At 44.3% G+C, this 27,943-nt stretch overlaps 1 protein-coding gene across 2 annotated transcripts in view; it reads right to left on the reverse strand.

The window, feature by feature from the left end:
- PALD1 (phosphatase domain containing paladin 1) overlaps window positions 1-27,943 on the reverse strand; it is a 191,705-nt gene that overhangs the window by 63,327 nt on the left and 100,435 nt on the right. For both annotated transcript variants that reach the window (XM_074958941.1, XM_074958943.1), the window contains exons 12-18: window positions 27,353-27,487; window positions 26,712-26,828; window positions 26,389-26,568; window positions 22,392-22,589; window positions 20,352-20,492; window positions 18,267-18,338; window positions 14,673-14,813 (exon numbers count right to left, since the gene is read on the reverse strand). In XM_074958941.1, coding sequence (XP_074815042.1) covers window positions 14,673-14,813; window positions 18,267-18,338; window positions 20,352-20,492; window positions 22,392-22,589; window positions 26,389-26,568; window positions 26,712-26,828; window positions 27,353-27,487 — 984 coding nt within the window. The remainder of the gene's footprint in view (window positions 1-14,672; window positions 14,814-18,266; window positions 18,339-20,351; window positions 20,493-22,391; window positions 22,590-26,388; window positions 26,569-26,711; window positions 26,829-27,352; window positions 27,488-27,943) is intronic.

Genomic DNA, 27,943 nt, shown 5'->3' on the forward strand with positions numbered 1-27,943 from the left:
GCCTCTCCTGGGAACAATAGATCTTCTATGTAAACTTCACACCTGATATTGCTGAAAACCTTGACATGAGTTAGAGTTTATTTAATACTTAAACTGGTCTCTCAAAAGCTTTTTCCAAAGAATTATTAAAAAAGGGAGGAAGGGAGAGACACTAAAATTGCACATTCAAAGCCGAGACAGTGTGTGTGCCTGCTCAGGCTTTGGCTTCAGCCCCGGGTGGTGGGGCTCAGAGCCCCGGGGCTTCTGCCCCACACAGCAGGGCTTGAACTTTCCGCCCTGGGCTTCAGCAAGTGTAATGCTGACCCTGCTTGGCAGACCCACTGAAACCTCCTCACGGCCCCCTAGGGAGCCCCAGACCCCTGGTTGAGAACTGCTGCCTTATCTCACTGTTCAGAGAGGCCCCTCCTATCCTCCTCAATCAGATGGATGATGATGAGACCCTTCAAGAGTAATAAGGAGCAGAAGTGTGGGAGAGGGAGTTTAAAGGAGAGGAGATGATGATCCTGAGATCAGAGATAATGATCTCCACTTCCCACTCTTGGTGGGAAGGAGTGTTCATAGGGGATTCAAAAAGACAGTTACCCTTTCCGTAACTGGTGTTCTTTGAGATGTGTTGCTCATGTCCATTCCATATTAGGTGTGTGTGTTCACCACATTCACCGGTGCTGGAAGCTCTTCCCTCAGCAGTATCCGTAGGGGACCAGCTCTGGTGCCCTCAGATTCTTTGGCACTCTGGCAAACAACTTCCTTGTTTCTCTACATTAGCAATACAGGGCGGGTCTATGCTTATTTTCTTGGAAGACACTATGAACAACTGGAGAACAAGCTGGTGGATGTCACAGATCCCATGGAAGTAAAACCTGATTAACTAAGGATATGTCTACACGGTCAGCACTGCAGCAGGCATCTAGCGAAGACGCTGTATGACAGTGGGAGAGAGTTCTTCCGTCGACATAGAAAGCCATCTCCACGCGCAGCAGAAGTTCTCCCGCCACCATAGCGCTGTCACACTGACACTGATGTTGGCGTAACTTAGGACCCTCTGGGGTGCCGTTCATTCTAGTTGCTGCTCTAGCTTACCCCTAGTTGCTGCTCTAATTTACACTGTGGAGCAATCTCCAATGCCAAAGGCACAGAAGGGGCTTTGCCTCCCTTGTTCCTGGGCTGTGTCCCCTGTGAGATGCAGTGCAGAACTTTAACCAATATATTTTCGGTGTAGTTTGGAGTGTTCTGCTTCCCACCAAAAATACTCAGTCTGAACAAGGGACACCAGGCAGTGAGTTAGAAAAACAGTACAACAAAATTTCAGTTCCCCTGTGAATTTCTGCTTTCCTCAATTATTCCATTGTACTGTAGCTGTTCTGCAGATTCCAGAAATCTAATTCTAACTGATGGTGGGCTGATTATCATCAACATTTGCAATCAATAAAGGAGACAGAGAGGGGAGACATGTATAGGAAACACTGTCTACGACAAAAGAGGAGAGAAAATAGGGCTATCCTGAATACATAACTTTGGCTCTCAAGTAATGCTCCCCAATGGAAAATTTTTGCAGTCTATCCAGCAGTGCAGGTGAATCACGTAATTAAGCCCATGCACCTTATTTACAGTCATCTTAACCACCTTTTCAAAATGTGGCAGCTTCATCAAGACGTTTGAAATGTTCTAATGGACCTGTAGATGGATTCCAAAAGTGTACAGCTACAAAATGGATCAGCTTCCAATCTTTCATCTCACACTTAGTACCTACGGTTTCCAAGTAGAATTTCACAAAAGTGGGTTATTTCCTCTGAAAACCTGATTTTAAGACAGGATTATTGATATTCATTTCACAGGTTAGTGTGCCTACAGGAGAAAGATTCACTTTAGGGTTCTGCATTATCTGAAGAGTTCTGAGGAAAGGAAAGCGAACTCTCTCATTACAAAGATTTAGGCTCCAATCCTGCAATTGGATACACGTGCACAGACCCTTGTGGTGGCATGGAGTCCCAGGAAAGGCAATGGCACACCACACACGTACAGGGGGATACATCCATGTGAATCCAAATGCAAGATTGAAGCTTAAGTGGGTAAATAAATGTCCAGGGCTTATATATTTGAAGATCCTTGGTTTGAATTTGCCCAGTATCATAAATGAAAAGAATCTGGACTTCACCTACTATATTGCCTAGCTGGACCACAAAACTAACACCTGATTCAGAATGACTAGCAAGACTTCTCCAGCATGGGATATTACGGGTGTGGACAGGTACGCTGGCAGAGCTGTGCAGAGAAGCTTGCACTATGTCTGACTTTAGTCCATGCTACACTCTGCTGAATGAGCAATAAAATTCATCTAAAAATTTGGAAAGAAAGGAAAAGAAAATAGAGATTTAACAGCATTCACATTACCAAAAATAATCTGGCATGAAAGTGATACCTCAGTATTTTCTGTGATTCTTCTTCTTCCACAAGACAGAGGAACGAAGCAAGAGAGAAGTGGCTGCTAATATGTTCTATAGGAAGGTTTGTGGTGCCTGTGCCGGAGGTTTAGCTGATCTGGTAACAAGCCAAGTGTGGCATTTATATTGGGACTAACATTTATAAGGCATTCCAGTGAGAAAGGTCTAACATTTTTTGAAGAAGATTAAACATTTACAGCTGGGGAAGGTGCAGGAATTTCCTTGTCTTGGTTATTCCATTTAAAAGATTTCAGTAGTTAATTAATGGAGACATTCAAGTAAGAAGGGCCACAGCCAGGAGACCACTGCCCGCACAGAAGGCCATGAAAGAAATGGCGGGGCCTGGTGACAGCAGCACAGTGAGTACATGTCCTGCTCATGGTCAGGGTTTGTCTGCATGACACGGATCACGCTCAGGGCTCAGGAAAAGCACATTAGAGGGGAGTGGTTTGTAAAATGCTCATATGTGCTGTGCTCTAAATGCCCTGCGCAGACCCAGTTGGCATACTCTAAAAGCTACTTTCAACATACGACTTATCTTAATACAAAGGGCATGAACGTGTGCTCCTGCTGTGTGCAATTATCAGTCAGGGTCCAGGACAGAGACAGGCTATAAGCCAATCCCTCTCAAGAAACAGTAACAATACACTTGGACAGTGGAGGTCCATAGCGCTGAATATCCATGACCACACTGTATGGCTTTATTCCAGGCAGCGAAGAGCGCCACAGGGTTTTTACTGATCTGGTGTAGCCAAGTTAATCATGGGCAACCGTGCGTGACTGCCACCAGTCTGTGGCAGGGCTGTGACTGCTTTTGACCTCAAGTCCAATCTTCACAGTTCGATGTGCAGGGACTTTGTCTCTGAGGTGGGCAGCAGAACCAAAAAGGGACAGCCAGCAGTGGCCAGTGCTGACTTCAATCCTCACCAGGCCAGTTCTCAATGATACATCCCTATGACAGACAGGTACCAATTCGATGGGGTAACAGAGGATGTAAGCAACTCAGCAGAGGAGCCATGTCTTCGTGTGTTCATATAGCACTCAGCACAGTGGGGCCCTGATCCTGACTGGAGGCAGCTGAGCCCCCTGTTCACACAGAAGCAGGAAGAGCTGCATGTAAAAGGATCCCACTGTGCATGGTTCCACAGGGAACAATCTGGCTGTGTGAATTTTATTTTATTTTTTTAATTTGGCAAGTCTCTGCTGTGAACCTGAGAGATCACAAGTGAAGCAAGTTTGGAGATAAGATTCCATGCTTCCGTGTGCTCTTGCAATTGAGTATCATCTTTCTCACAACACACAGGTCAGTCGCTAGGGAATTTCTTGGTGTTTAGCAATATTGGTGGGTTGGTTTGTGTTGAGCAGCATCTTCTGGAATCTGTATGTTTTACAGTGTTGGCACTGTACTTTTTAAAAAAGCTAATATTGCAGAATTCTGCAAACATTCATCCAGGAAAACAATACAGCAGCCATAAAATTCATTTCAGTTACAGATGGGCTTCAAATCAACCTGCCACTTTGGAAACGTTTGGCTACAAATCAAACTTGTTGGCCTCACTTGTTAGCCTGAGGCCAACACAGAGTACAGTATTCCTATTAGATAAAATACAGAAGGGATGTATATGCCTTTTCCATCTGTGCTCACTGCTGCCTGGAAATGGATGGCAACAACTGAACACGGGAGGACATCACACAAATTTTCACCTCACTAAAGACAACAAAACATTTATAGCACTTTTGTAAGTTTCAGATTATTTTATCCCAAAGTCAGTGCTCAGTGGTCACCCTATCCACATGCATTTATGAGAAATCAAACTGCCTTGGTCTCTCACCCATTTCACATGGGGTTCGTCATACGTTGGCAACGAACTTAATCCAATAAAGATTAGTACAGTACAGCAAGAAATTACAACTCACTAAAGTTCAGACACAATAAGGGAACACAAGGAACTTGTTGTACAAAAGAGAAATAATACCCCACTCATTTTAATGATTCACTCCAGTCTAAATTATGGTTGCACTGTAGCCAGATAGAGTTGCCGTAAGAAAAACTCTAGAATATAAAATAACTTAGTAGTGAGCAGTCCATTTTTTACTCTTAAGTATCTATAAAAGGTACAGTGCAGTAGAACTAAACAGAAGTCCCATGTGGATCCTTCAATCTCTCTCCTTCATTTATGTCAGTTCCAGTTTTACAAATGTGATTTTAAAAAGCTACATATATAAGGTCCATGTGGGACTGAACAATCCAAGTCCAACTCATGCACTGCTTGCTTTTGATTGAGAGCCCAGAGGGTTACATAAATCAAGAGTCAAATTGACAGGAAGCTGAGAACATTATTGGGTGATTATATTTTATTCTTCCAGTCAATTGTTCTTGGTTGTTAATTGAAAATGATAATTTGATGGCAGCTGTACTGTGGAAAAAATAAAACCCAACCCACAACCACAGCACCCCAACAGAAACAGCCACTGGCAAACAAGTGTGATTCAGCAGAGGTTACTGCTGTGACCTTGCATCCTCAACGGCAATCAGTCACATCAGCTCTTACCAGCAGTGTTAACCTAGCAAGTTAACGGAGTCAACTGGAGATTTGCCATCAAGTTCTACAGGATCAGGATTGGACTGTAAACCATTGTCACAGATCTGGCTGGTTTTACTGTTCATAACTAGCGCCCTACCAACTTCACAGCTGTGAAAAACGTGTCACAGTCCGTGAAATAAACCAATCTCCCATTCTGCTGGAAGCACCCCAGCCGGGGGCTCGTAGCTGCTAGTCTGGGCCGGGCTGGGGAGGGACAGGACTTGTCCTTCCCCTGCACGGCCACTCTTGGTGGGGAAATCAGACCCATCTCCAGAGGCAGTGCAGAAGTGACGGTGGTACAGGGGGCCCCCAAATTGGCCAGGGCCCCTGGTCACAGGCCCTGTAGGCCCATGCTTTAATCCCCCATTGGCTGGGACTAGCAGTCCCTGGCTGTGGCGCTCCCAGCAGCACGGGGAAGATCGGATCCACCTCCACCTCTGGGAACCTCCTCCAGCTCCAGGAAGCTCCAGGGAAGTTGCCTTCAGAGCCCAGTTCTGAAGGCAGCACAGAAGTGAGGGTGGCAATCCCATGACCCCAATACAACAGCTTTGCAAACCCCCACAATCCTCTTTTGGGTCAGGACCCCCACGATTACAACACCACAAAATATCTGAGGTAAACATCTGAAATTGTGAAACTGACTACTTTTAAAACCCTTTGGCCAGTAAATTGACCAAAATGGACAATAAATTTGGTAGTGCCCTATTCGTTATATATCAGTGAATTATCATGGAAAATAATATTTTCTCTGCAAACACCTCATGCCCCTCTACCCCAAAGTATCCTTACAAATGTCCATGAATGTAAAGCCCTTCTTCCAGAAAATGAATCAGTTTAAAAAATAAATCTGTTTCACATTGTCACGTCTTATAATTCATTTGTAAGCTCTGTCATTCTAGTTGTCCTGTAAACGGCTTAGCACACATCTGGGCACTGAAAAATAGTATTCAAGTATTTATAGAGAATCAATCGCTCTAATATAAGCACTAACTGTTCCCGCTATCTAACCTCCAACCAACCAATAGAAAATGGAACAAAGCAACCAAATAAATCTTAAACAAACAAATCAAGAAAAGGAAAATGGGGGTAATGCCAAGGGAGAGCAGTCTCACAGTGAACTCTGGGCTCCAACCTGCAATCTTTTTTTTCACATACCAAGAGCAGAAATGTACACAGATGCAGAATGCCGTACTTTCAGTCTGCACAGTAGAAGAGGATTATGGGCTCTTAGTGGGCAGACGGAATAAAGGAATGCACAGCAATGCCACAATCCTGATTAGTAACTGTAAAATTTGGACACCATGTTGGGCGAAACTCCAGGTCTCTCTTACGAAAGCTGTGTGCAAGCCTAGCCACAGTAATATGGATAATTTAATTACTGTTGCTGCTCTTTATGGCATTTTGAATTTGTTGTTTGGAATCAGCATGAGAACATTCAAAACATCTGATCACAGACAGACAAGAGGTTTTCCAGTCCCAGCATTGCCCTGCTGAGGTGTCGGTCTTTCTATTGGAAGGATTTGCTCGAAAGGGCACGGCCCACAAGCACCTCTCATAGATTTTGCCCTGTTTTGTGTCACTGTGATAGGGAACAGCTTAGGGAATCAAAAAAGCAATTGGATGGATAGTGGAGCACCAGAGAAGAAAAATGTCACACTGAAGCATTGTGTACACTAGGAAAATGTGAACCATTTTATTACACCAGTGCTGCTCCATTGGTGCTAACATGGGGGAGCTGTCGTGTACACAGGGCATAGATACTTTTTGAACCATATTGTCTAATCCTGTGCGGGAACTTTCCTTGCATGGATAAGGCCCAGAAGCTCTTAGTGCAACTGACAGGGGGAGGGGGAACATGCTTTATGCCACCTTTATAGTCTTCCCAGTCCTGGGCTGGTCACCACTGTAAACCAGAGGAGTCTTTACACTAATCAAAACTTTGCAGCTCACACCCAGCTCTGCTTTAGATACAGAAGGAGGAAGAGTAGGAGGGGAATTTACCTGTTTAAACTTTTGTGTATAATTACTGAAACATATTAATCTTTAGAAACATATTCAAACTGTGGTGTTTCCTTTTAAGGCAGAAGATTTCCCATCCACCATATCCTTTTAGAAAAGCAAGAAACAAAATGAGCTCTTGGTTGAGACCTTTTCTTTATGTAAATACTGTCCCATTCCATCCCATTGAATTATGCCTGCATTGTGTCTTTGCATGGCACCAACATTTAAACAGACTCCACTGATAACGATGAACCCTAGATGTAAAGAATAGGAGCAAGGGGAGATTTAGATAAATCCCAGGGCTTGAATTTAAGGGTCCACAGCTTTGGTAAAAATGCAGAACAGGATTCTTGAGTAGGCTTCCAATAGGGTTAGGACAAGTAGCTCCAACCTAGGCCAGCTTGATTGGAAAATATTTTCTTGGTTTGTGAGACCTTCAAAAATACAAGGCTGGTGGTTTTGAACCATCCAGTACACAATGATAACCCCAACAGAATTCAAGAAGAGCTTGGCACTCAAAAAGCTGTGGGTATTTTCTAAATAAACTTTCTATTTGAGGGTGGTTTTAATTAAAACCCAGCAGGTACTACAGGCCCTGTTTGTTTTAATGCCTGCTTGTATGTAGTGTTTTGAAACCTGAGTGAAGCTTCTATGCAAATAGTAATAGTAATTCCACCCTCGCAGTTATAAAAATAGGGTGAAGTGAAGTAAGCTAATATTCAGTCACGTGCCACCTGGGAATTTCATTCACCTGCTATGGGGCTTATTCAACAGCAAGTTGTGTCCCAGCCAAATAAACCCATTAATAACTCTTCTCAGAGGCTCAGAGCTGTAAATATTGATCTTGGCATCATTTCATGCAATGGAAGGAATTAAAAAATTATAAACAAAACGGGAGGAGGGAAGAAAAGTATATTTTTTCTATCATATATGCATTTACTCTAAGATCTCCTTACTGGACCCTTTTCAGGAGAGTCTTCCTACAAGGGTGTCCTGTCAGTAGTTCGGGTAAGAAGTAAGAAGAACACATGTGTAATTGATCCCATGGATACAATTAAAATCCCTAAAATTCTTCCTGGCCCTTCTACATACAAGGCAGAACGTCTGGTGGCCTCAGTCAACTGTTTTATAAATGCCATAGTCACATGGTGAGTGGATCTATGTGGCATGTTGCGCACCAAGGAGGAATGAACAATCTTTCTTTTTCCACTAGATTTATGAAAAATCTGAGACAGAACCAGGGAAAAAGCAGCCTTGTGTTCTGAGTGCAAAGGAGAAACAAGACTAAATCCCTTTCTGCTGAGAGTAGTTTGTGTAAAATAACTGACCTCAGCTCTTCCTTTGAGCTCATGTCTTCTCAGCGCACTGTCAGGAGGACAGAGTTGCCCTACAGAACAGATGGCACCCAAGGAATGTCTGCACACCAAACTAACCAAGCACTCTCAATCTGGTGGTGGTGGTGGCACGCAGTCCAGCAGGGGAACAGGATTTTAAACAATGGCTCGATTCTCACTTCCAGGAGTTTGGAGACTTTTCTGTACCAGGGAGACCTTTAAAAATAAACACATGATCTGGAAGGTACAGTCAGTGGTGAAGGCCTCAGCCTCTCAGGAGCAGAGGGTCAGACCATGTCATTGGAAAGGGACTTTTCCCTAGCTTTGGAATCATGGAATCATAGAAGTGTAGGACTGGAAGGGACCTCGAGAGGTCTTCTAGTCCAGTCCCCTGCACTCAAGGCAGGATTAAGTATGTAATCTTGTAATGTAATCTTGCATTTGACCGAAGACTTCAATGTCACTGTAATTTTTTCATTTTTATTATATCCATTCATTGAACAAGAATCTCATCTTTGTGAATGTGTGCACTATATCATGAGAGTCAAATACATAAATACAACTGCCATCGATTCAATGGGAGTTGAGTGCATGTATCCAAGGGCAGAACTGGATAAATAGCAGGGGACAGTGAGAGATTTTTGGGTGTGGTGATTAAATTTTGGTACTCCTTAAATAAGCAGCAAAACATGTTTTGTATTTTAGTGGAAAGATGTTCATGACAAAAAAGACAGTGTGTAGCATGTCATTGGAACAAATTTCAGAACTTTAAAATATTTTAGTACTTACTGTTTATAAAAATCCCTTGTATGCTTACAACTGAAATCTGTTTGCTTTCCATAGTGCACGGGTGCTTAGTTAGTTACTGTAGGGTTGATTACAACTCCTGAACTCCTGGTACTGATTTATTAAAAATGTACACAGAGAAAACTCTTCCAGAGCCTTGAAATGAGAGCTGAAATCATGTTGAAAATCCAGCTCCTCAAATGGGCCATCCAACTCCATTAGATCTGGAATGGATGGTTGGGCAGATACTCACCATGTGCATTCTCCTATCCCTGGCAACTCTGTAAAAATATAGAGGATTTTTTATATGTAAGCCCTCCACCCAATAATGCCACATTACCTACACTTAACATGGGGATATCAGGGAGAAAGTAGCATCTAATGCTTCAGAACCAACAATCTGAAGTAACTGAGTCTTTGGGTTATTGCTGCTTGGTAGGTTACAGACATATGGGCACTTTACTGCTTCTGCTACCATTATTATTGCCATCAATTCTGGTTTAAATCACTGGAGATTTTAATTCCTGGCAAAGCACTCAGTTTTATATGGGCCCTTTAGAATAGTTTAAAATATGTAACCTAAACAATGTCCTTTTTAATTTACATATATCCCCTCTTCTCCCATTTCCTTTCCCACATCTGCACTCAGTGCTTCACACATTCTTTTCAGAGAACGGGTTTCCATCGGTTCTTGTAACTCTCTCTTCCCCTCTGAAGATGTAAGGTTGATATTGGGTGGAGAGGAGACCTGTGCGTGGAAGGCGACTCCATAGTTGTAAGAACATGAGCCCCAGTTAAATAAACCTATCAGTCTGACAGCTGCAGAGCGAGAGAGCTGTGTGCATGAGACCAGGAGAAAGAGGAGGGATAAAGCCTCATTGTTTTGTATCCAGAGACTGTGGCAGGCACTTTAGCAGGGTCAAAGGGGCCACATCTGGCTACAATCAGATCTCTGATACCAGTTAGAAAGAAGGGGGTGGGGGGGAGAGGAAGGGACCTGACATCCCTGTGATTGAGGGTTTTGGTAAGAGCAGATTTAGCAAGAGAAGGGTGGAGATAACTATAGCACCAACTTGTCCCTTTTGGGATATTTTTTTAAGCAAATAATGGTTGAGGGTTTGAAGCATGGACTTGTATTTCCCCTTAGCCTTTCACTGACCTGCAGAACTGAGAAGGGGAGCTTTGTGCCAATGTTGTGGGAAGGCTCAGAGACTGCAGTTTGGCTTTTAGTAGGTAATTTACCTCACGTAAAAGACAAAACCAAAATATCTATGGCATTTTTATACTGGGCTAGGGCAGGGCTTTTCCTCTGCAGCTTGGAACCCATTTACTCCAGTGAATAGAACATATTGCAGGGCTGAAAACTTCATTCCTGCCTCAGTCACAGCCTTGCCTGATCCTTGCGTAAAACAACTGCCATTCAAAGTGCCAAGAAAGTGAAAATGCACTGATTGCAGCACATCTCTAATTTGGAACAGGAGGATGGTTAGTTCAAACGAGGTTTAAGAGAGATCCTCACTAGCACGATCTTTTGCATGAGGTAGTGTTTGAATGGACACTGTCTCTTTTGGGGGAGGGGGGCGTTTAAACACCTTTACCAGTGTTTTTTTTTTAGCATGTCCACACTTTGAGCTGAAGATCTGATTCCCAGCTCCGGGAGACACACCTGCACTAGCTCTCATCAAGTTAATGCATTAAAAATTGAACGTAGCTGCGATAGCACAAGCAGCAGGAGGGGCTAACTGACCCAAATGCACACCTAGCCTCTCTGATGGGCCTGTACTCAGGGCTGCGAGCCCCTCCTGCTGCTTGCTCTGCCACAGCTACACTCTGATTTTACAACATAGTAGTTTGATGACAGCTAGCATGAGCATGTCTCCCCAAGCTGGGAATCACGCTACCAGCTCAGAGGGTAGACATATCAGTAGTGTAGCTTCTCATTTGGGGAACACAGAGTTTAGTTTAGGTTAGTTTACCCACTTCTTTTTTTACCACTACACCACAGAGACATATCCTAAGAGTACCATGGATAATTATAAACAGAGGGGGAAATAATCACGAAAATTCACTTTTCACCACTTTGCTATTTGTTTATTTTTCTGATTTAACCTAACTTAGAAGCTAGTCAAACTGATTTTGTTTCCAATAAGTTTTGCTTTCCATTTCTCCTGCAGAGCTTAAGTTGTAAATACTGCAGGGGAATGTTTCAATCAACACATTCTGAACAACCTTTATTTGATTTTTGTTTTTTAAATCATGAGACTATTTCCATCAATATTAAATTATAATTAAAGAAATATGTAATATACTCAACCTCTACTTGGGGCCTTACCTATCTGACCGTTTCACTTTAATGCCCATGAGGCACACTTATTATTTTGGAAGGTTTCTGCTTTCCATTTTCAAAAACACCACGTGGAACAGGGTTGATCTGAGGTCACTGGAAAGGGGACTCTTTCACTAGATATGGGACAAGACTACCTGCAAGAACACAGGGCTTATGTCCCCTTTCCTATATTTACATTTCATGCTAATATGGAAAAGCTGCAAGACTAAAAGCTAACGCTCAGAGCACCAGCACTGAAGTAAGGAAAGAAACTTTAAACCTGTGCATACTAACCAAAAACAGCACTACCCGCAAATACTTTTAAAAATATATTTCAACTTGAGCTGCAAAACCCTTTTAAAAGTTGTTCAAGTTTCTTCCACGGTCAGTTCTGCTCTTTTTCTATATGGCAAAACATGACCCTCCTACTTCGCCTACTCTCCCACACCACCCACACACGTTTCTAAAGAAACTTAAACCTCACATGCCTTTTATGTTTACTTTCTTATTTATGCACTAGCATCCTGGATTATATCAGCATGCTTCTTGGAATTTATTAGCTAATTGCTGCTGTAAAGTTAACTGTGGAAGGAGCAAAACTTGTGGTTCTTGCTTTGGTCCCACATAGTGCATTAAAATAGTTCTCAGCTGCAAAGTCAACGATTCACTTTTTCAAGTTATATTTAGAAATCAGAACATTTTAAGGCAAGTCGAATTTTGGGCCTAACCAACTTGGCAAAACTCCTTTCACATTTTGGCTTATGTGTTCCAGGAGAATTACAAAAAACAACCCCACAGCTTATAAAAGTATCCACTGAAAAGGTTCTTATTTTACTGTTCTACCATCCATCATCATTACCCCACAAAAGCTTACATTTAAAGCCTCGACCCAGAAATTGGCCAGCTGCTGGCATCTTCTGCCCAGTGAGTACAACTCAACCAGCCGGGTAAGGGGAATGCTCATCCAGCATGAAATGCACTGTTCTATCAAGGAAAGGGGGCAGAACCTCAATGACATTCCAGTTCTAACGCTGAATTACAGAGCAGCTGCAAAAGGATACCAGCTATACACTGGGCAGAAGATGCATCTCAGGATAGACCACACAAGTAGGGGCCAGTATAGTGTGCAAAGGAACTGAGGAGAGCCACAGCCCTCTTGGGTTTTGTGGCTCAGGCACCAACTAGCAATGAAGTTTGAATTTCATCCATCTCACAGGCCTTGGTTTTTGCTAAGGGGTTGCAGGAGAGGGAGTCAGATTTTCCCAGACAGGGTTATATTAAAAAAATAAAATAAAATAAAATAAATATTTTTAAAGTTGTTTATATTTGGGCCTGTCAGTCCAGACAATGTCTCCTTTATAGACTGGCCTTCCCAGCTGTATACACTTTGGAGTTGCATACGAGAAAATGGAAGCTGCAGGGTTTGTTGCTAGGCTTAGCTTTGTGACTATTTTCTGTGCTAGTTTCTCTCATTTCTATACTAGTTCCAGAGAAGGTGAAAATACACAGTATACAGTATCCTGTGAGCATGTTCCTTAAGCAGCCTTAAGATTCCCATGCCAGCAATCCCACGTGCACACGCTCTATTGCTCATGGCAAGAAATAGCTTGTTAATATTCAGAACTATTCATGTAAATTCATTGTCAGAAGCTAGATGACACTATGGGAAACTGAAACTGGCAGGGGAGTGGTGTGAATGGGCTCTGATGGGAGTCCAGAGCACTACTTGGCGTTCACAGGTGCCTGCCATACAGGTTCTTCAGAGAGGGAGATGTAAAAGCAGAGACAGAAGAAAATCAGAGGTCTCCTACAGGTATTGGGAAACTCCTGGGTACCCTCCCCCCCCACACAGTCCCCCTTTCCCCCCATCCAGACCACCCCACATTAAAAGACAAGTTATTTCACTTCAAGAATAAAATAAGTGACCATAACTCTATTACCAGAATAGAGACAGTAAAGAGCACCTTTGCCACCTGCTGGCTGAAAGTAGGAAGTGCCCTTTTTGTCTTGAACGCAATCAGTACCATGCACCAACTGATTTAACCTCCCCCCAAAAAATCAACGAACTTGTGATCAAAAGCCAACCTGTCCCATTATGCCTGGAGTGATATGTACACCTATCAGTCCCTCTCATTTATCAAGTATCTCTGGAAGCCATCCTTTTGCTTTTTATTAGGGTTTGGTTCAAACTTCCTTTGCCCACCACCTCCCTCCATGATCAAACCCCTGCTACCACTGAAACATACAATACACACTGTAAAAATGAAATGCTCTGCTAGAGGTTGTGACACTTGGGAACAGTGCAGGAATACCATCCTTAGCAAGTGCTTAAGAGACATACTTTTAGAGATTACTGCAATGAATAACAAACTAGCACAGGGAATAAGGTTTAAACCATCTGCATAAGCATTGTGTTTTGAAAGCAGATTCTCTTTTTCAAATATTCACCCATAAGACAATAAACAGACACTGGTCAGAGTTACAGCACCAGCTCTGAGTTTGGGCCAAAAAGTGATAGTACTATCGTAGCAGCTTTTACGACACCGCTTTGGCCACTGAAGAAAAATGAAAAGCAGAGAGTTGGGGTGCCAGCATGTCACAGCTGAAGGAGGTGCAGAGATCTCTCTAGTAACGCATCAGAAAGCTTTGCTGTAATAAATAAGCAACAAAACAGCATTTTGACAGGACACTAAAGGCCTGGTCTACACTGGGGGGGAGGGGGTGGAATCGATCTAAGTTACGCAACGAAGTCAACGTACTTAGATCTACTCACCCCGGTGTCTTCGACTGCTGACACTCCCCCGTCGATTCCGCCTGCGCCTCTTGCTCCGGTAGAGTACAGGAGTCGACGGGAGAGCGCTTGGGGGTCAATTTATCACATCGATTGACCCCCGCTGGATTGATTGCTGCCCGCCGATCTGGCGGGTACTATAGACATACCCACAGGCTCTTGAAGAAGCCACAATGCTATATTAAGAAACCTTTTGGAGCAGAGACCATGCCTTTGTGTGTGTTTCTACAGCATCAAGCACAATAGGACTCAGGAGTCTCCTGTAATATAAATACCAAACGAAACTAGGCAGATATCTAGGCCATTAATCACAGTGCCTGCACTTCCCACTTGGTCATTTACAGGAGGGTGAAAAAATAAATATGGAATGAAGAGAGTTAATCTGGGAAGCACGACTGTCGCACTCACCTGTCTGTAGGTGCATATGATGATTTCTCTCAGGTGATAATGCATAGGTGTCATGGTCTCACTCACAGTATCCAGGGCCATATCTACCTCCTTCTTCATTCTGTGCCCCTCTGGTAAAAGCTGCACCACCTTCATCACCACCTGGGGTATGAGAGTAGTAACCGACTTCATTCCAAAACCTACACACTTTGAGGAGCACAAAATAGACGGGACTATTCCAGGTTGTGCGCCCCAATCTATCCACTTGCAGCCACCTATTGTCTCTTGTATTATACGTAGATTGTAAGATCTTTGGGACAGGGACCACCATTTTGTTATGTGTCTGTACAGAGCCTTGTACAGCAAAGTCCATGACCGGGGCTTCAAGGCACTACAGTAATACAAATAATCACCACCACCCCGAAAGCACTTAAGGCCAGATTCTTGCCCACAGTCTGGCCCCTTTGTTCCTTACAAGCAGACCAAAGAGGCCACCCAGTGGCCAACTCAGAATTCCTTTGGGGTGGGATGAGAGAGAGGGGAGGGCTGGGAGCTCTCAGCTGGTGTCAAGCTAGCACAGCGCCCTTCCATCATCATTCCCTCCTAACGCTTGTGTAGAACATGTGCAGTGGGCAAGAACCTCAATGCACTCCATCAATTCTCATTTGGTTGGCACTGCCAGCTGATGTACAGGCTGCTCTTGCCAAGACCACAGCTGGAGTTGTGCAGAACAGAGAAATTAGGGATCCACAACTGGCACTCTGACAGCACCCATGCACCCACACCCACCTCGAGCATATCTTAGTGTAGGAGAAAATCTGTCCCCAACACAGCTGCTCTGCCTTACTAAGCTCCCATTAGCATAAACACCTAGTTAAACCAAGGCTGGTTATCTCCCCCAGCCCAGTACTGGGGCATCCTCACTATATTCCCCACTCCCACACACTGCTTGCCCCTGAAAAGCTTTAGACAAGATGGACTGCACTCTCTAAATCTGGAGGAGCCCGTTGCGACCCCATATTCTTCAGAGAGAGATTATTATGTGATTATGACATAGTTATGATGTGTTTAATGCAAGATAGGTCATGTGGGATGTCACTGGAAAGGTTATGAATTGCTGAATACGATTATCCTCTTTGTATGCAAGTATAATTTTTGTATCGGAAGTTAGGAATATTGATTGTGTATCTGTATTACAAATATGTGTTTAAACTTGGGGAACACCCTCTAGACCCGATGCTTTCATTCTGAATAGCTGGATGCGGAAGGGCCATTAGGAAAACAATAGGTCCTAGGAGAAGCTTATCTCCCACCTGGGGAGCCTTCCTGAGAACCCTACAAACAGCCTCCAAGTAATACTGGCATGACACTACAAGGACATGGGACCAAGTCACCTGGTGCCGGTCTCCATCTTGGGATATCCGTATTTTTCCACTAACTGGCACGGGAACCAAGCTTTGAAACAAAGGATTCCCACCAGATGTAAAAGCTATATAAGGCAGGGGAGTGACATTATCGTGGGTCTTCACTGACTCCCCACCGAAAGAGACTCCTGAAAACACCCAAGGAACAAAGACTATTTATCTATTATCTAATAGCATAGTAATTATCACCTCTGCCCTGAAACCCAAAGTGCTGATTACATACTCATTCCTTTCAGAGTCACTGACGGACAGACCTGCTCCCCCTCAATTCAACTGGAATTTTAAACAGTGTGTGCTATTAGGATGGAATTAATGCTAATAAACTGCTAAAATAACACAGACAGAGCATATTGCCAAACAGCCATGTCTGACTCTCATCTATACAGTGACTGCATAGCATGTAGATCCATGAACTCTGACTGGCTACAACCCCTCAGAGCTTATCAGACAGTTGATACAAATTATCTGTCTATCCTAGATACTTATATGGCTCTCATTACCATAGAATCTGAGCATCTCTCTGTCTTTAACATATTTCTCTTCCTCACATCCATGTAAGGTAGGGACCTACTACCCAATCTCCAAGAGAAGGGTGGACTCTCTCTCTCCAAATCAAGCCTGGATGCCCTTCTGGAGGATATGTTTGGTCAAACAGTTATTGGGTTCAGTTTACTGGTAACTGGGTAGAATCTAGGGCCTGTGTGATACAGGTGGTCAGATTGGATGACCTAAGTGTCTCTTCTGGCCTTAAAAACTTCGACTATCACCCCCATTTTGCAGACCTTACAGAGAGACTCTGTGGCTTGTCCAAGATCACCTAGGAAGTCTATGGCAAAGCAGGAAATTGAACCCAGGTCCTGGCCCGGTGACCAGCCAACAGACCATTCTTCTTCCCTCAACACACATGGCCACCTCAGTTTCTTGATTCAATCCAGCAGAACCTTGAAGATGCTAGGACACACTTCAAGAGTTTCTCTTTCTGTTAAAAAACCCCAAACATTTCTCATCCAATTCAGTCTCAAAACCAGCTACAGAACAGGAGCAGCAACAGCTTGTGGGCTTTACATAAATTTGGTGGTAATTATATTTTGGGTTTGGAGTCATTTTTAGTTCAGGATACAACAGAGTTCTCTTTATTATACTGTAAAAAATAAAAGTACGGTTATCAAGTTGTTGTTTCCCCAGGAAAATTTCAATATGACCAGAATTGAAATTGCCCTGGAACCATCAGCGTCTTTCATTTTACTTCATGATCAATGGAAACTTAATCTGACTTCACTATAAGCAGATGCCATTGTAGTACTACACACCTGCAGGTCACCAGCCAGAAGGCGGACTTGCCAAGGTGACACACTAATACAACTGCCACATGTGCTGTGGTATTCATAAGCCTCTTTCAGAAGCAAAATGCCAGACACTTCGGTGAAATGTTTGCTGCCTTTGGAAAATAAAAATGGACAGAACAGAGTGATGTCACAATGGGAAAACAGGAGAGGCTGGGGTTAATAAAATAGGGCATAATCAATCATATACCACCATCAGCAGATGAGGGAGGGTCAATGAGGCTTGAACTCAGCTGGTTAACATTTACTCTCTGGTCGGGTGTGGGGAGAGAGCCCTATTTAAAAAAAAAAACTTTATTATTCTAGCTATTTTATCTGATACTCAGATTGTCTGCAGCTGATAGACAAATGGAGGGCTCTTTAGACATGGCTCCTGTAGACTAACACCTGGTCTCTGCTTTGATATAGCTGATGGAAACAGACATTTAGCACCTCCTGAGACCAACCTAACTGTTAATCTTTAACAGGCCATCATCATCCCCTTGCCTTGTTCTGCACACAGGTCTTTTGCTGCTTTAAAAACCACACTATCTCCAAATACGAACCATGAGCATACTAACCCCAGTGTCAGAGCCCCAGAAAAGCCCCCAAATGCCTGGACCCAGGCTTGAACCGGGTTGTTATTATCCGGGTTGTTATTATCAGAGTTTTAACCATAGTGTGAACAGACTCCAGTCTGGCTGCTTCAGAATCCTAAACACAGACCACATCACTTAATGGGAAATTCAGTTCCTGAATGAAGTAGCTGAAATGCTGAGGCTGTTTGAAGGAACAGGACGTGAGCAGCCCCTGGAGATTTCACAAGACACCGTGAAATAAAGGCAGATTAATATAGGAGAAGGACTCACCTCAAATTCCCCTTTGGTGTACTTGGCATCAGGCACACTCACAATTTCATCCTCACTCATCTCAGGGATGCCCTGCAGCAAAAAGAGGCCAAGCCAAGCTGAGCAGTTAAAAACCTATCCAATTACAAAGTGCGTTTTTGCTCACGAAAGCTTATGCTCAAATACATTTGTTAGTCTCTAAGGTGCCACAAGTACTCCTCGTTCGTTTCACACACAGTAGTTTCCTGCGCAAACTCCTGATCCACTTAACAATACGTATGTGGGAATACAGTGGTCTAAGGGAAGAACTGCGCATCAGGAGGCATGGGCTCTACAAATAATACTTTGTAACATGTAGCTTTTTTCACCCATAGCTCTCAAAGCACTTATTTGTGCCTTTTTTTTTTTCTTTTAACAGAACGTGACACTGAGAAACAGCAGTTAAATGACTTGCCCATGCAGTCATTCGAAGTATCAAGAATAAAGGGCCAAGTTTCCCGACTTCTATATCTGATCACAAACCACTAGCCGCCCCCCACATGCCCTTTGTCCCAGGTTTGCCCCAGACTTGTTGAGTTACTCTGGACAAGTCACTGAACTTTTGTGCCTCAGTTTCCTGCTCTGTAAAACGAGACTACTTCATGAGGTGAACGTGACTTAATTCTTTAATGTTTACAAAGCACAGTACAATGCCTTTGATGGAAGGTGCTGAAGAATTGCAAAAAACAACAACAACAATGTCCTACTAGCTGTTGTTCTTAAGCTTCTTTGCTGGCTACATCTAAGAAAGGATTAACAACAGGGAGATGTCCTTGTAATCCAAAGAGTGCTACAAAGCAAGAAGATACACACTGGGAGTGCAGTGACTGTGAGAAAATGCCACAGACTTTAATGCACACAGCAGTTGCTCATAACAGGGAGATGTTTCCACAATCCAAAGCCACACCCAAGGTCATTTAAAAACACCGATCCACATTTCTCATGGAAAAAAAACCCCGCTAACAGCTGCAGCTTGCAATGAACTCCTTGGTGACACTGCTCATGCAGCTGATAACCTCCAGCTCCACTATTAGGACATGCCCCAGCAGTGCAGAGCTCAAGGAAACAGACTTGTCAGATCTGGAAGTGATGTAATGAAGCAGGAATTGGTGGATAATCTGTTCCATCACTTAAGTGGCCACACTCACAGCAAAAATGAAAACTCTTTGGTTTGCTCAGCAGCAATGTAGTTTAAACAACCTTATTAGAGGCCTTATTCCACTCTGTGGGCATGGCTACACTTGCAGATGTCGAGCACTGTGAGTTAAACCAGCCCTTGGACAGTGCAGTAGGGAAAGCGCTGCAGTGTGTCCACACTGTCAGATTCAAGTGCACGGGCGTGATCACATTAGCAGCTCTTCCAATGCCACAGAGAGCCGTGCATTGTGGTAGCTGTGCAAGTGGCTGCAACGTGCTTTTCAAATGGGGGGGTGGGGTGGAGTGTGACAGGGAGTGTGTTGTGTGTATGTGGGGGAAGAGAAAGTGGGCTTTTGGGGAACTGAGAGCGTGTCAGCGTGCTGTCTTGTAAGTTCAGTCATAGCAAGCAGCATTCCACACAAATGGCTGCTTTGTCCCAGTGCAGATAAGCATGCCGGCTATCAGAAACAGAGCTTTGAAAGGGCATATACGCATTCCTGCAGCCAAGTTCAAAACAATGACAGGAGTGGCCACTTGATTTAAGGGGATTATGGGATGTTTCCGGAGGCCGATCAGAGCGCAGTAATGCAACACCTCGTTCACACTGACGCTGGGGCATTTCAGCCGAGGCGCAGCAAGCGTTATGCTTCTTGTGGAGGTGGATTACCAGAAGCGCTCCAGCTGCAGAGTGCAGGCGCTCTAAGTGGCTTGCCAGTGTGGACGGATCATGAGTTAGGGCACCTGGGACTGCTTTAATGTGCTCTAACTTGCAAGTGTGGCCAAGCCCTAAGGCTCCTACTGAGGTTCCAGCACAGCCCTCTTTCATTGCTCACAAGGCTAGGGTTTGGTGTTTAGGGATTCATTCCTCGGAGCTTCCTTTGTTCCAAACCCTCCTTAGAACAAGAGACCCATCCCTGGGCTAATACCTACATTGAAATGCCAGAGCGTGAGGACAGCAATAACCATGGCTGTGGTGGTTCTCCCTCTGCCACTATGGCAGTTGAACACAAAGGCCGTGTGAGAGTCCTCAGCTAGCGCGCTCTTCATCGCGTCCAACAGCCGATCTATATCCTGAAAATGAACAACAAAAAGAATTAAATATGGACTTTCTCTGCTTGGTGTGACTCATGGATTCTGTCGTCCCCCAACCCCTTCCATGGATTAATAGAACTATATCTGGTTTTCTGTAGTGCCTTTTACTTTCCAGGTAACCAAAAGGGTGCTACAAAGCAAGAAGATACACACTGGGAGTGCAGTGACTGTGTGTGAAAATGCCACAGACTTTGATGCATTCAGCAGTTGCTCATACTCAGCCATACCAGAGAGGGAATATTGGCCTAAGCAAAGGCGTAACCCCCTATTTCGTGCAGAAAGTGCCATGGCATCTTTAACTTGAATCTGAATGGCAGCACAGTGCACTGCAGTGACAGCAGTTAGGGAAGATCCTTACTCCTAATGTGGAACTTGAATACTCTAGTCCAGATTTAAGAGGGATACCACTGAGTCTCTGTGAGACCTCCATTTAATCCTACACCGTGATATATTGTGAACCAGCAGCATTCACCTGCACAACCTGTGATTGGCCAACTTTTTTCCCCTGAGGTCTTGAAAAGCAGCTGTTCCCTGTATTTCTCATGTATTCCTAATGGGTCTATCACCAGGGTATAAGGCACCATCTACATTACAGTGTTACTACATAGGTCTTAAAGTTTCTCCTCCCAAGGAAGAATAGTGTGTGATTATATCAAATCCAGACTAACGGGTCTTAAATCCCTCAGTTTCTGCAGCTGTAAAGAAATACGCATCTCTCTGTGGCTATCCCAAGGTGATCCGTTTTCACTCTAGTGAAAATGCAAATAGGAAATCTCTCTAGGATAATGCTAATTACAGTTCTCTTAATTTCTTTTGCATTGACATAAGATGTCTAGGATAAACAGAAATGCAAAGGAAAGTCTGAGATTAACAACTGTAGGTGCAAATTTATAATTGCAGGTTGAGACCAGCAGATGGCAATAACACACTTACAATAAACATGACTGCAACGTGGTCCTGATTCTATCAATGCTTATATAAATGCGTTCAGACCTGTAAAACTAAAGAAATGAAATTTCATGGACAAAAGCGTCCGTGATCCCCGCATGGGCCAAATGACTAGAATACGGATCAGTGACTCTCAGGCTAGGAGGTGTCTCTGGTGTACTGGAGAGGACTCAGCGATTGTAAGCAACTGCACAGCTTCCCTAGAGGAGCACACACCAAATCTCCTCTTCACAAGTCTATAAAACTGTGCAGGAACGCAAGCAGTACACACAACCCAGAGCTGCAGAGCATCTCGTTCTGGCCAGGATTGTCCCAGAGTTACAGTACCAGACATCATGCTAGGGATTGCAATCATGCTGCCTTTGTTTTTTCAAAAGCAATGTCAGCCACCAGGCACTGAGGACCACTATGGTGAACAGACAGGAGACTGGTAACTTGCCTCATCCACTTCTCTGGAGTACAAACACAGGGAAAGAAAGAAAATGGAGCAGTCAGCTTCAGCAACCATATACCTAGCACAGCATCACCTCCGCAATCCTCTAGGGAAAGAGTCTGCAGTGCCTTAAGGTGAGGGAAAGGGAGGAGCCAGAAGAGAGGAAAGCAACTGCAGGGCGAAATGGAAGAGGAAGTGAGAGACAGACAGACAGACAATTTAGGGCAAAAAGAAGAGAGAACATCAATTTGGAGGGGGGAAACCAGAAGAGAAAGTCAAACCGGGAAGGAGGCGGAGTATCAGTTTGGTCATAGGGAGAAAGATATCATAAATTGGGAGGGGAAGGGAGAGAGAAGAGCTGACCTACCCACGCACCACCCTTTGAAAGTGGTGGGGTAGAATGCCTTCAGGAGATTCTCACTGAAGGCATTCACCATGGCCCCGTCAGGGGAGTTTTGATGTTGAAACTAAGGAATAGCTTCTAGCTCCTCCATTACCTGCTCCTTGGGAGCACAGAAGTCTGGGATTGGGATTCGTTTGTAGACCAGCCCCTGACATGTGCTCTTGTGCTGATTAAGTATCTCCTGTGTGGTCAGGCAACTCTTAAACATCTTCATCTGCTTCTCCTGTTCCAGATACACCTCCAGCCACTTCTGGGACTTTAGCACGTCATTCTTCAAGGTAGACTCTAATTTCTGCAGGGGAGAGACAAAGAAACTGAACAAGACTCCTTTATTGTATGGACACTTAACATAAGTTTTCAGAATCTTTCTTCCTTTTTCACCCTAAAAGGAAATTTTTATTTCCCCATAAATTTGTAGGTGAACTTAGGACTCAGGGAAGCGAGAGACTAATGCCAGGCATAGTGCAAAACCACAGTTTGGAAACTTAACACACACACAGCTCTGCTAATATGCCTTAGACAGATCTACAACAACCCTGGTCTAGACCTCTCCCAAAGACTCTGCCAATGAGGTAGGAATGTATGATACTTTGTTAATCATCTAAGATGCCCAGACAAACACAAATTCACATGCTTCTATCGCCCACCTTGACTCTGACCTTTCAGGGTTTTTTTTACTGTCCTTAATCTCTTGAGAGGAAAAGGAGTCAAGGACTGACCCCTTTTCCTCTCATTTCCCAGGGGTACAAATGTGCCCATAATCCCTTCTGCAACATCACTCGTACACAGCTTCTGCCTCTGTTGAAATCCTGATCCACATCTTCATTGTTGCACACCTTCAAGTTCTGTATGGCCGACCCAAGTTCCAACTCTTCAAGCTCCCACATGTTCAAAATGCTACTGCCCACTTTCTGTTTTGTACAAAGAAACAAAACCACATCTGCCCCATGCTTGTACACCTCCACTGACTCTTCATTCATTTCAAGATCCTGTTAAAATTGCCCTCCTGATTTTAAAACCCCTCATGGGCTTGCCTAACTCAGGAATCTAGTCTCTCCACACTCCCTTCTCTACACGTCCCACCACACAATCTGACCGCTGTGATGGGGCCACCCTTCTCCTCTAAGTTGTCCTGGCTATCCCTTTTCAAGACCCAGCCAAGAACATATCTGTTCTCCTTTGCCTAACTGTATTATTTACATGCTCTTACAAGCCACCCTATAAACTCTCCAGGTTGGAGCTGAGTTTTATTCCACATTCTGTAAAATATTATATACATTTAGGGTGCTGTATAAACGTTTACTAATAATTTTATTACAACTGCGCTTTTTGTATCAAAGCCACAACGCCCAGGGTTACAGCTGATATAAAATATGTTACGCCATGCAAAACTGTATTTCTCATGAGACTGGTTTCCTTCCTCCTTTCTCTTACTTGCCAACATGAAAAGAGAGTGGGACGGGTGAGCAGAAAGGCAGAAAGGAAAAAAGAAAAAAGAAAAGAATCGAGAGAGATGAAAAACCTTTGGTCGGTATCCAAAAATTGAAATTCTCTGTGCCAATTGCACAACACCCTGGGGTGGGTGATAAGCAGCAACCCAGGTAGGTGACCAGCTGGGAACGGGGTGAGAGGAAGAGGGGAACTGATGTGGCTCACAGGTCCATGCCCTGCTGTGAAGCATATGGATGGGATATCTTTAAATGCAGTGTCCAGTAAGTCAATGTAAATCTCATTTGCTGATGGTCACTTGCCATCTTCAGCTTGGTATACATTAAGGCTGGTGGTATTTTGACTTATTTATTAGCAAACTGAAAACTGTTGTTCTTCCCTCCTCCTGCTCCCCCTCCCCTCATGGTACAGCAATTTGAGAGGGGAAAAATAACCACTCCATACAGAATTATATTTTAAATATTGAGTTTATACATGCACTATGCAGTAACAAAATTAACTCTCTCTTTTTCTTATATTCTTCATTAGAATAATACTGTGATGTATCCTGAGAACATAGTGTGTTACACAGTAATTACTGAATTTGTGTTATATGCAGTGTTGTAGCTGTGTCAGTCCCAGGATATTAGAGAGACAATGTGGATGAGGTAATGTATCTTTTATTGGACCAACTTCTGTTGGAGAGAGAGAGAGAGAGAGAGAGACACACACACACACACACACACACACACACACACACACACACTTTCACGCTTACACAGAGCTCTTCAAGTCTGGGAAACTGAGACTTTGTTTACACTGACAATGGTTTTAATGACAAAAGTGCCACTCAGGGGTGTGAAAAAACAGCCCCTGAATGACAGAAGTTTTAACGACAAAGACCACCAGTGTGGACCGTGCTTCATCAGCAGGAGCGGTCTCACGTCGACGCAGCTACCACCCCTCGTTGGGGGTGGTTTTATTTTGTTGCCAGGACATTGTTGTTGTTCTCTCCCGGCAACAAAGAGCAGCTACACTGCACACCTTACACTGGTGCGGCTGCAGTGGCATAGCTACGCCGTTGCAAGGTGCACACTGTAGATATAACCTAACTCACAAGTGTGGCTGCTAAATACAAGATTTGAACAGATTGTTTAGCATAAGTGGTTAACACATATTTCAAGGGACCATTCAAGATGAAGTGGCCCTTTAAGCACCCTTGAAATGTGTTACCTACTTATGCTAAACAATCTGTTCAAATCTTGTATTTAGCAGCGACACTGAGGCCTTGTCTACACTACCAAGTTTTGTCAACAAAACTTTGTCAACACCCAAAAGTCAACATAACAAAAATCGCCAAAGGGTGTTCACACTTGCTCCCTCTGTCGACAGATCATGTCCAGATTGGGGGCACCATCATTGACAGTGTGAGCAATGCGCTCTGGGTATGTATCACACAGTGCAGTGCTGTGGAAAGGCGGAGCTGATCGCTGCGCATCCTCCTCAGCTGCTGGGAGCGGCATCATGAGTAGCTCTGTGAGCTCTCTGTGCTGAGGAATGTCAAAGCAGCCCAGCAGGCTCTCCTCAGCCCCACCCCCATCCCACAACAGCAGTCTGCCTGCCACTGTGTTCCTAGTGCAGGGCAGAACAGGAGCATTCCAATGATTTCCTCTTTGTTCCCCAAAGGGAGCAGCACACTCAGCTGTCAGATACTTCCTGGAGCTTTGAAAGGGGAGGGGTGCATGCCTTCAAGGCAGCAGAGATCAAAACACTGAGCGGAGCGATCAGGGCAGGCATTGTGGGACACTGGGAGAAGCCAGTTCTGTCGACAAAACAAACTGCGACGTCTACACTGGCTCTTTGTCCAAAATAAAGGGAGGGGGGGGAAGAAAAAAATGTCTCTCATGGGGTAGAAGTTTTTTGTCGCAGAAACTGGGCATTTTTCCCGACGAAATCGCATTGTGGTGTGTACGCTCTCACTGTTTTGTCTCCAAAAGGCAGTTTCTGGCGACAAAACTTGGTAGTGTAGACAAGGCCTGAGTGAGGGCAGGTCTACACACCCATGCAGCTGTGCCACTGTAGAGATTAAGTGAAGACACTCTTATGCTGATGGGAGAGCTTCTCCCTTCAACATAGTTAATTCACCTCCCGAGAGGTGGAAGCTATGTCGACGGGAGAAGCCCTCCTGTCAACATAGCGCTGACTACACCGGGAGATAGTTCATAATAACTACCTCACTCCTGGGCATGGATTTTTCACAACCTTGAGTGATGTAGTTATACCGATATAGATTTGCAGTGTAGACCTGGCCTTAGTTTCCCAGACCTGAAGAAGAGCTCTGTGTAAGCTCAAAAGCTTGTTTCTCTCACCAACAGAGGCTGGTCCAATAAAAGATATCCCCTCACCCACCTTGGCTTAGAGAATTTGTGGTAGTTACTCAAGTATTACTACCACGTAGTATTTGCTTTGTAACCACTAAGCAGTTACATATATGCCAATGAAAATAAAGCAATACAAGCTGCTTGCGCAAAATGTTACAGGACCAAAATAGCACCAAGACATTTCCTAGTGCCTGCTTCACTGCATTAAGCTCCTCTAGTAGCAGTGGAGACTACCACCAAGAACAGGAAAGGCAGAAGGTGAAGAAGGTGTTGAGTGTTCACCTCTAGTTGTTCAGGTGATGTAACAGGCACCGTAATCTGTTGTTCCAGGTTCCCAGGTTCCCGGAGGGTGTAGATTTGTTCATTCCCTTCCAGCACCACTTCTTCACGGAGGTTTATCCATGTGATGTGGGAGTACTTCCTCTTTGCATCAGTTAGGTAGCTTAGCACACTTCCAATGGCCTATGGGAAATGGAAACAAAATGAACCCCCCCAGAACATACATGTTTCAAACTGACCTGCACTGGGCACAACCCAGAAGGTTTCAGTCCTGCACTCTGGTCACCTCCCCCTGTGCCAGAATCTCCACCACGCTGCGTTCTTACCTTGGAGTTGGGTTGTGCCATCCCATACACAGGCATCTTGGGGACCCTCCGGAAGTTAGCTACCCTCATTTCCTTGACAGTACTGAGCACATCTGGGGAGAAACGCTCATCCACCACCTGCAGCAGAACAAAATCAGAGTAAGCTGGAGCCACAACTTAGATGAAAGCCACATTTCCACTCTCTTGGTTCAGCTGGCACCTTTGCCATCACAGGTCTTCCCAGACAGACTCTCCCAGCTGGTCACTCCCCAGGTCAGAGTGGCACTGAATGGTAAAACAACCGCCTCCACCAAGAGACTCCCACTCCCCTTCAAACGCTGCCCAGGGCACTGCAATGTGCACGTCTGACACAAGGGTTGGGATGGGATCGAAGTCACAGAGTCAGGCTCGAGATTTCAAAACACTCCAAAGCTGAGGGGCACATAGGGCTCAAGGGCTCCGGTTTGGCCCCATCAGAGTGAATTTTCACTGTAAGCTTATGGAAGCATGGGTTTGTTGTTTTTTTTTTCTCCTGAAGAGTGTTTGGCTCTGATATACTGTATGTGGCTCTAGAGAGGCTGAAATAAGCCTCACATGCCTATTGTATTACCTGTGCCCTGAAAAGGATGGGATCTGCAAGAAGATTTAAGGAGCTCACTCACTAGCACTCGTGTCCCCTTTGTTATCAGTTCCCCCGTCACTGTGAGCTCTGACAGGTTCATGTTCATCTGCAGCCTGTAAAGCTCTGGGTGCCCACACCTCCATCTGCTGAAGTTGAGGGCAAAGGCCAGGGGGTACTATCACGGGGAGAGAGAGAGAGAGAGATGCTTTGTTCAGGAACAGACAAATGCAAGCACTGTACTACACATACATCTTACAGGAACAGCAACCTTACAGGGCAATCCTTACAAGCAGTTCAGAAAAGGGTTGAAAGCTCACCGCTTTTTTAAAAATCCCATTTCAGAGCTTCGCACAACCTGACTCTGATATTCGCCTTCCTATTCCAGTCCAAAGCCTCAGGCTCATAGTGATACCATACTCTCCAGTAGTTTTGTGATGTGGACAAATAAGAGACAAGGTAAAGGTTTTCAAACCAATTTCACTTGAAAATTGCCAAGATTTGATTCCATGCTCCACAGGTGAAAAGCTGATACAGCAGTTCACTGAGTCACCACTTGGTACCTGGGGTTCCTTCCTCGGGGAGACAAAAGGGGACTGTTTTCTCAGGGAACGTCATGTACCATACACACAGT

This window comes from Natator depressus, chromosome 7, assembly GCF_965152275.1.
Source record: "Natator depressus isolate rNatDep1 chromosome 7, rNatDep2.hap1, whole genome shotgun sequence".
Classification (NCBI taxonomy): domain Eukaryota; kingdom Metazoa; phylum Chordata; order Testudines; family Cheloniidae; genus Natator; species Natator depressus.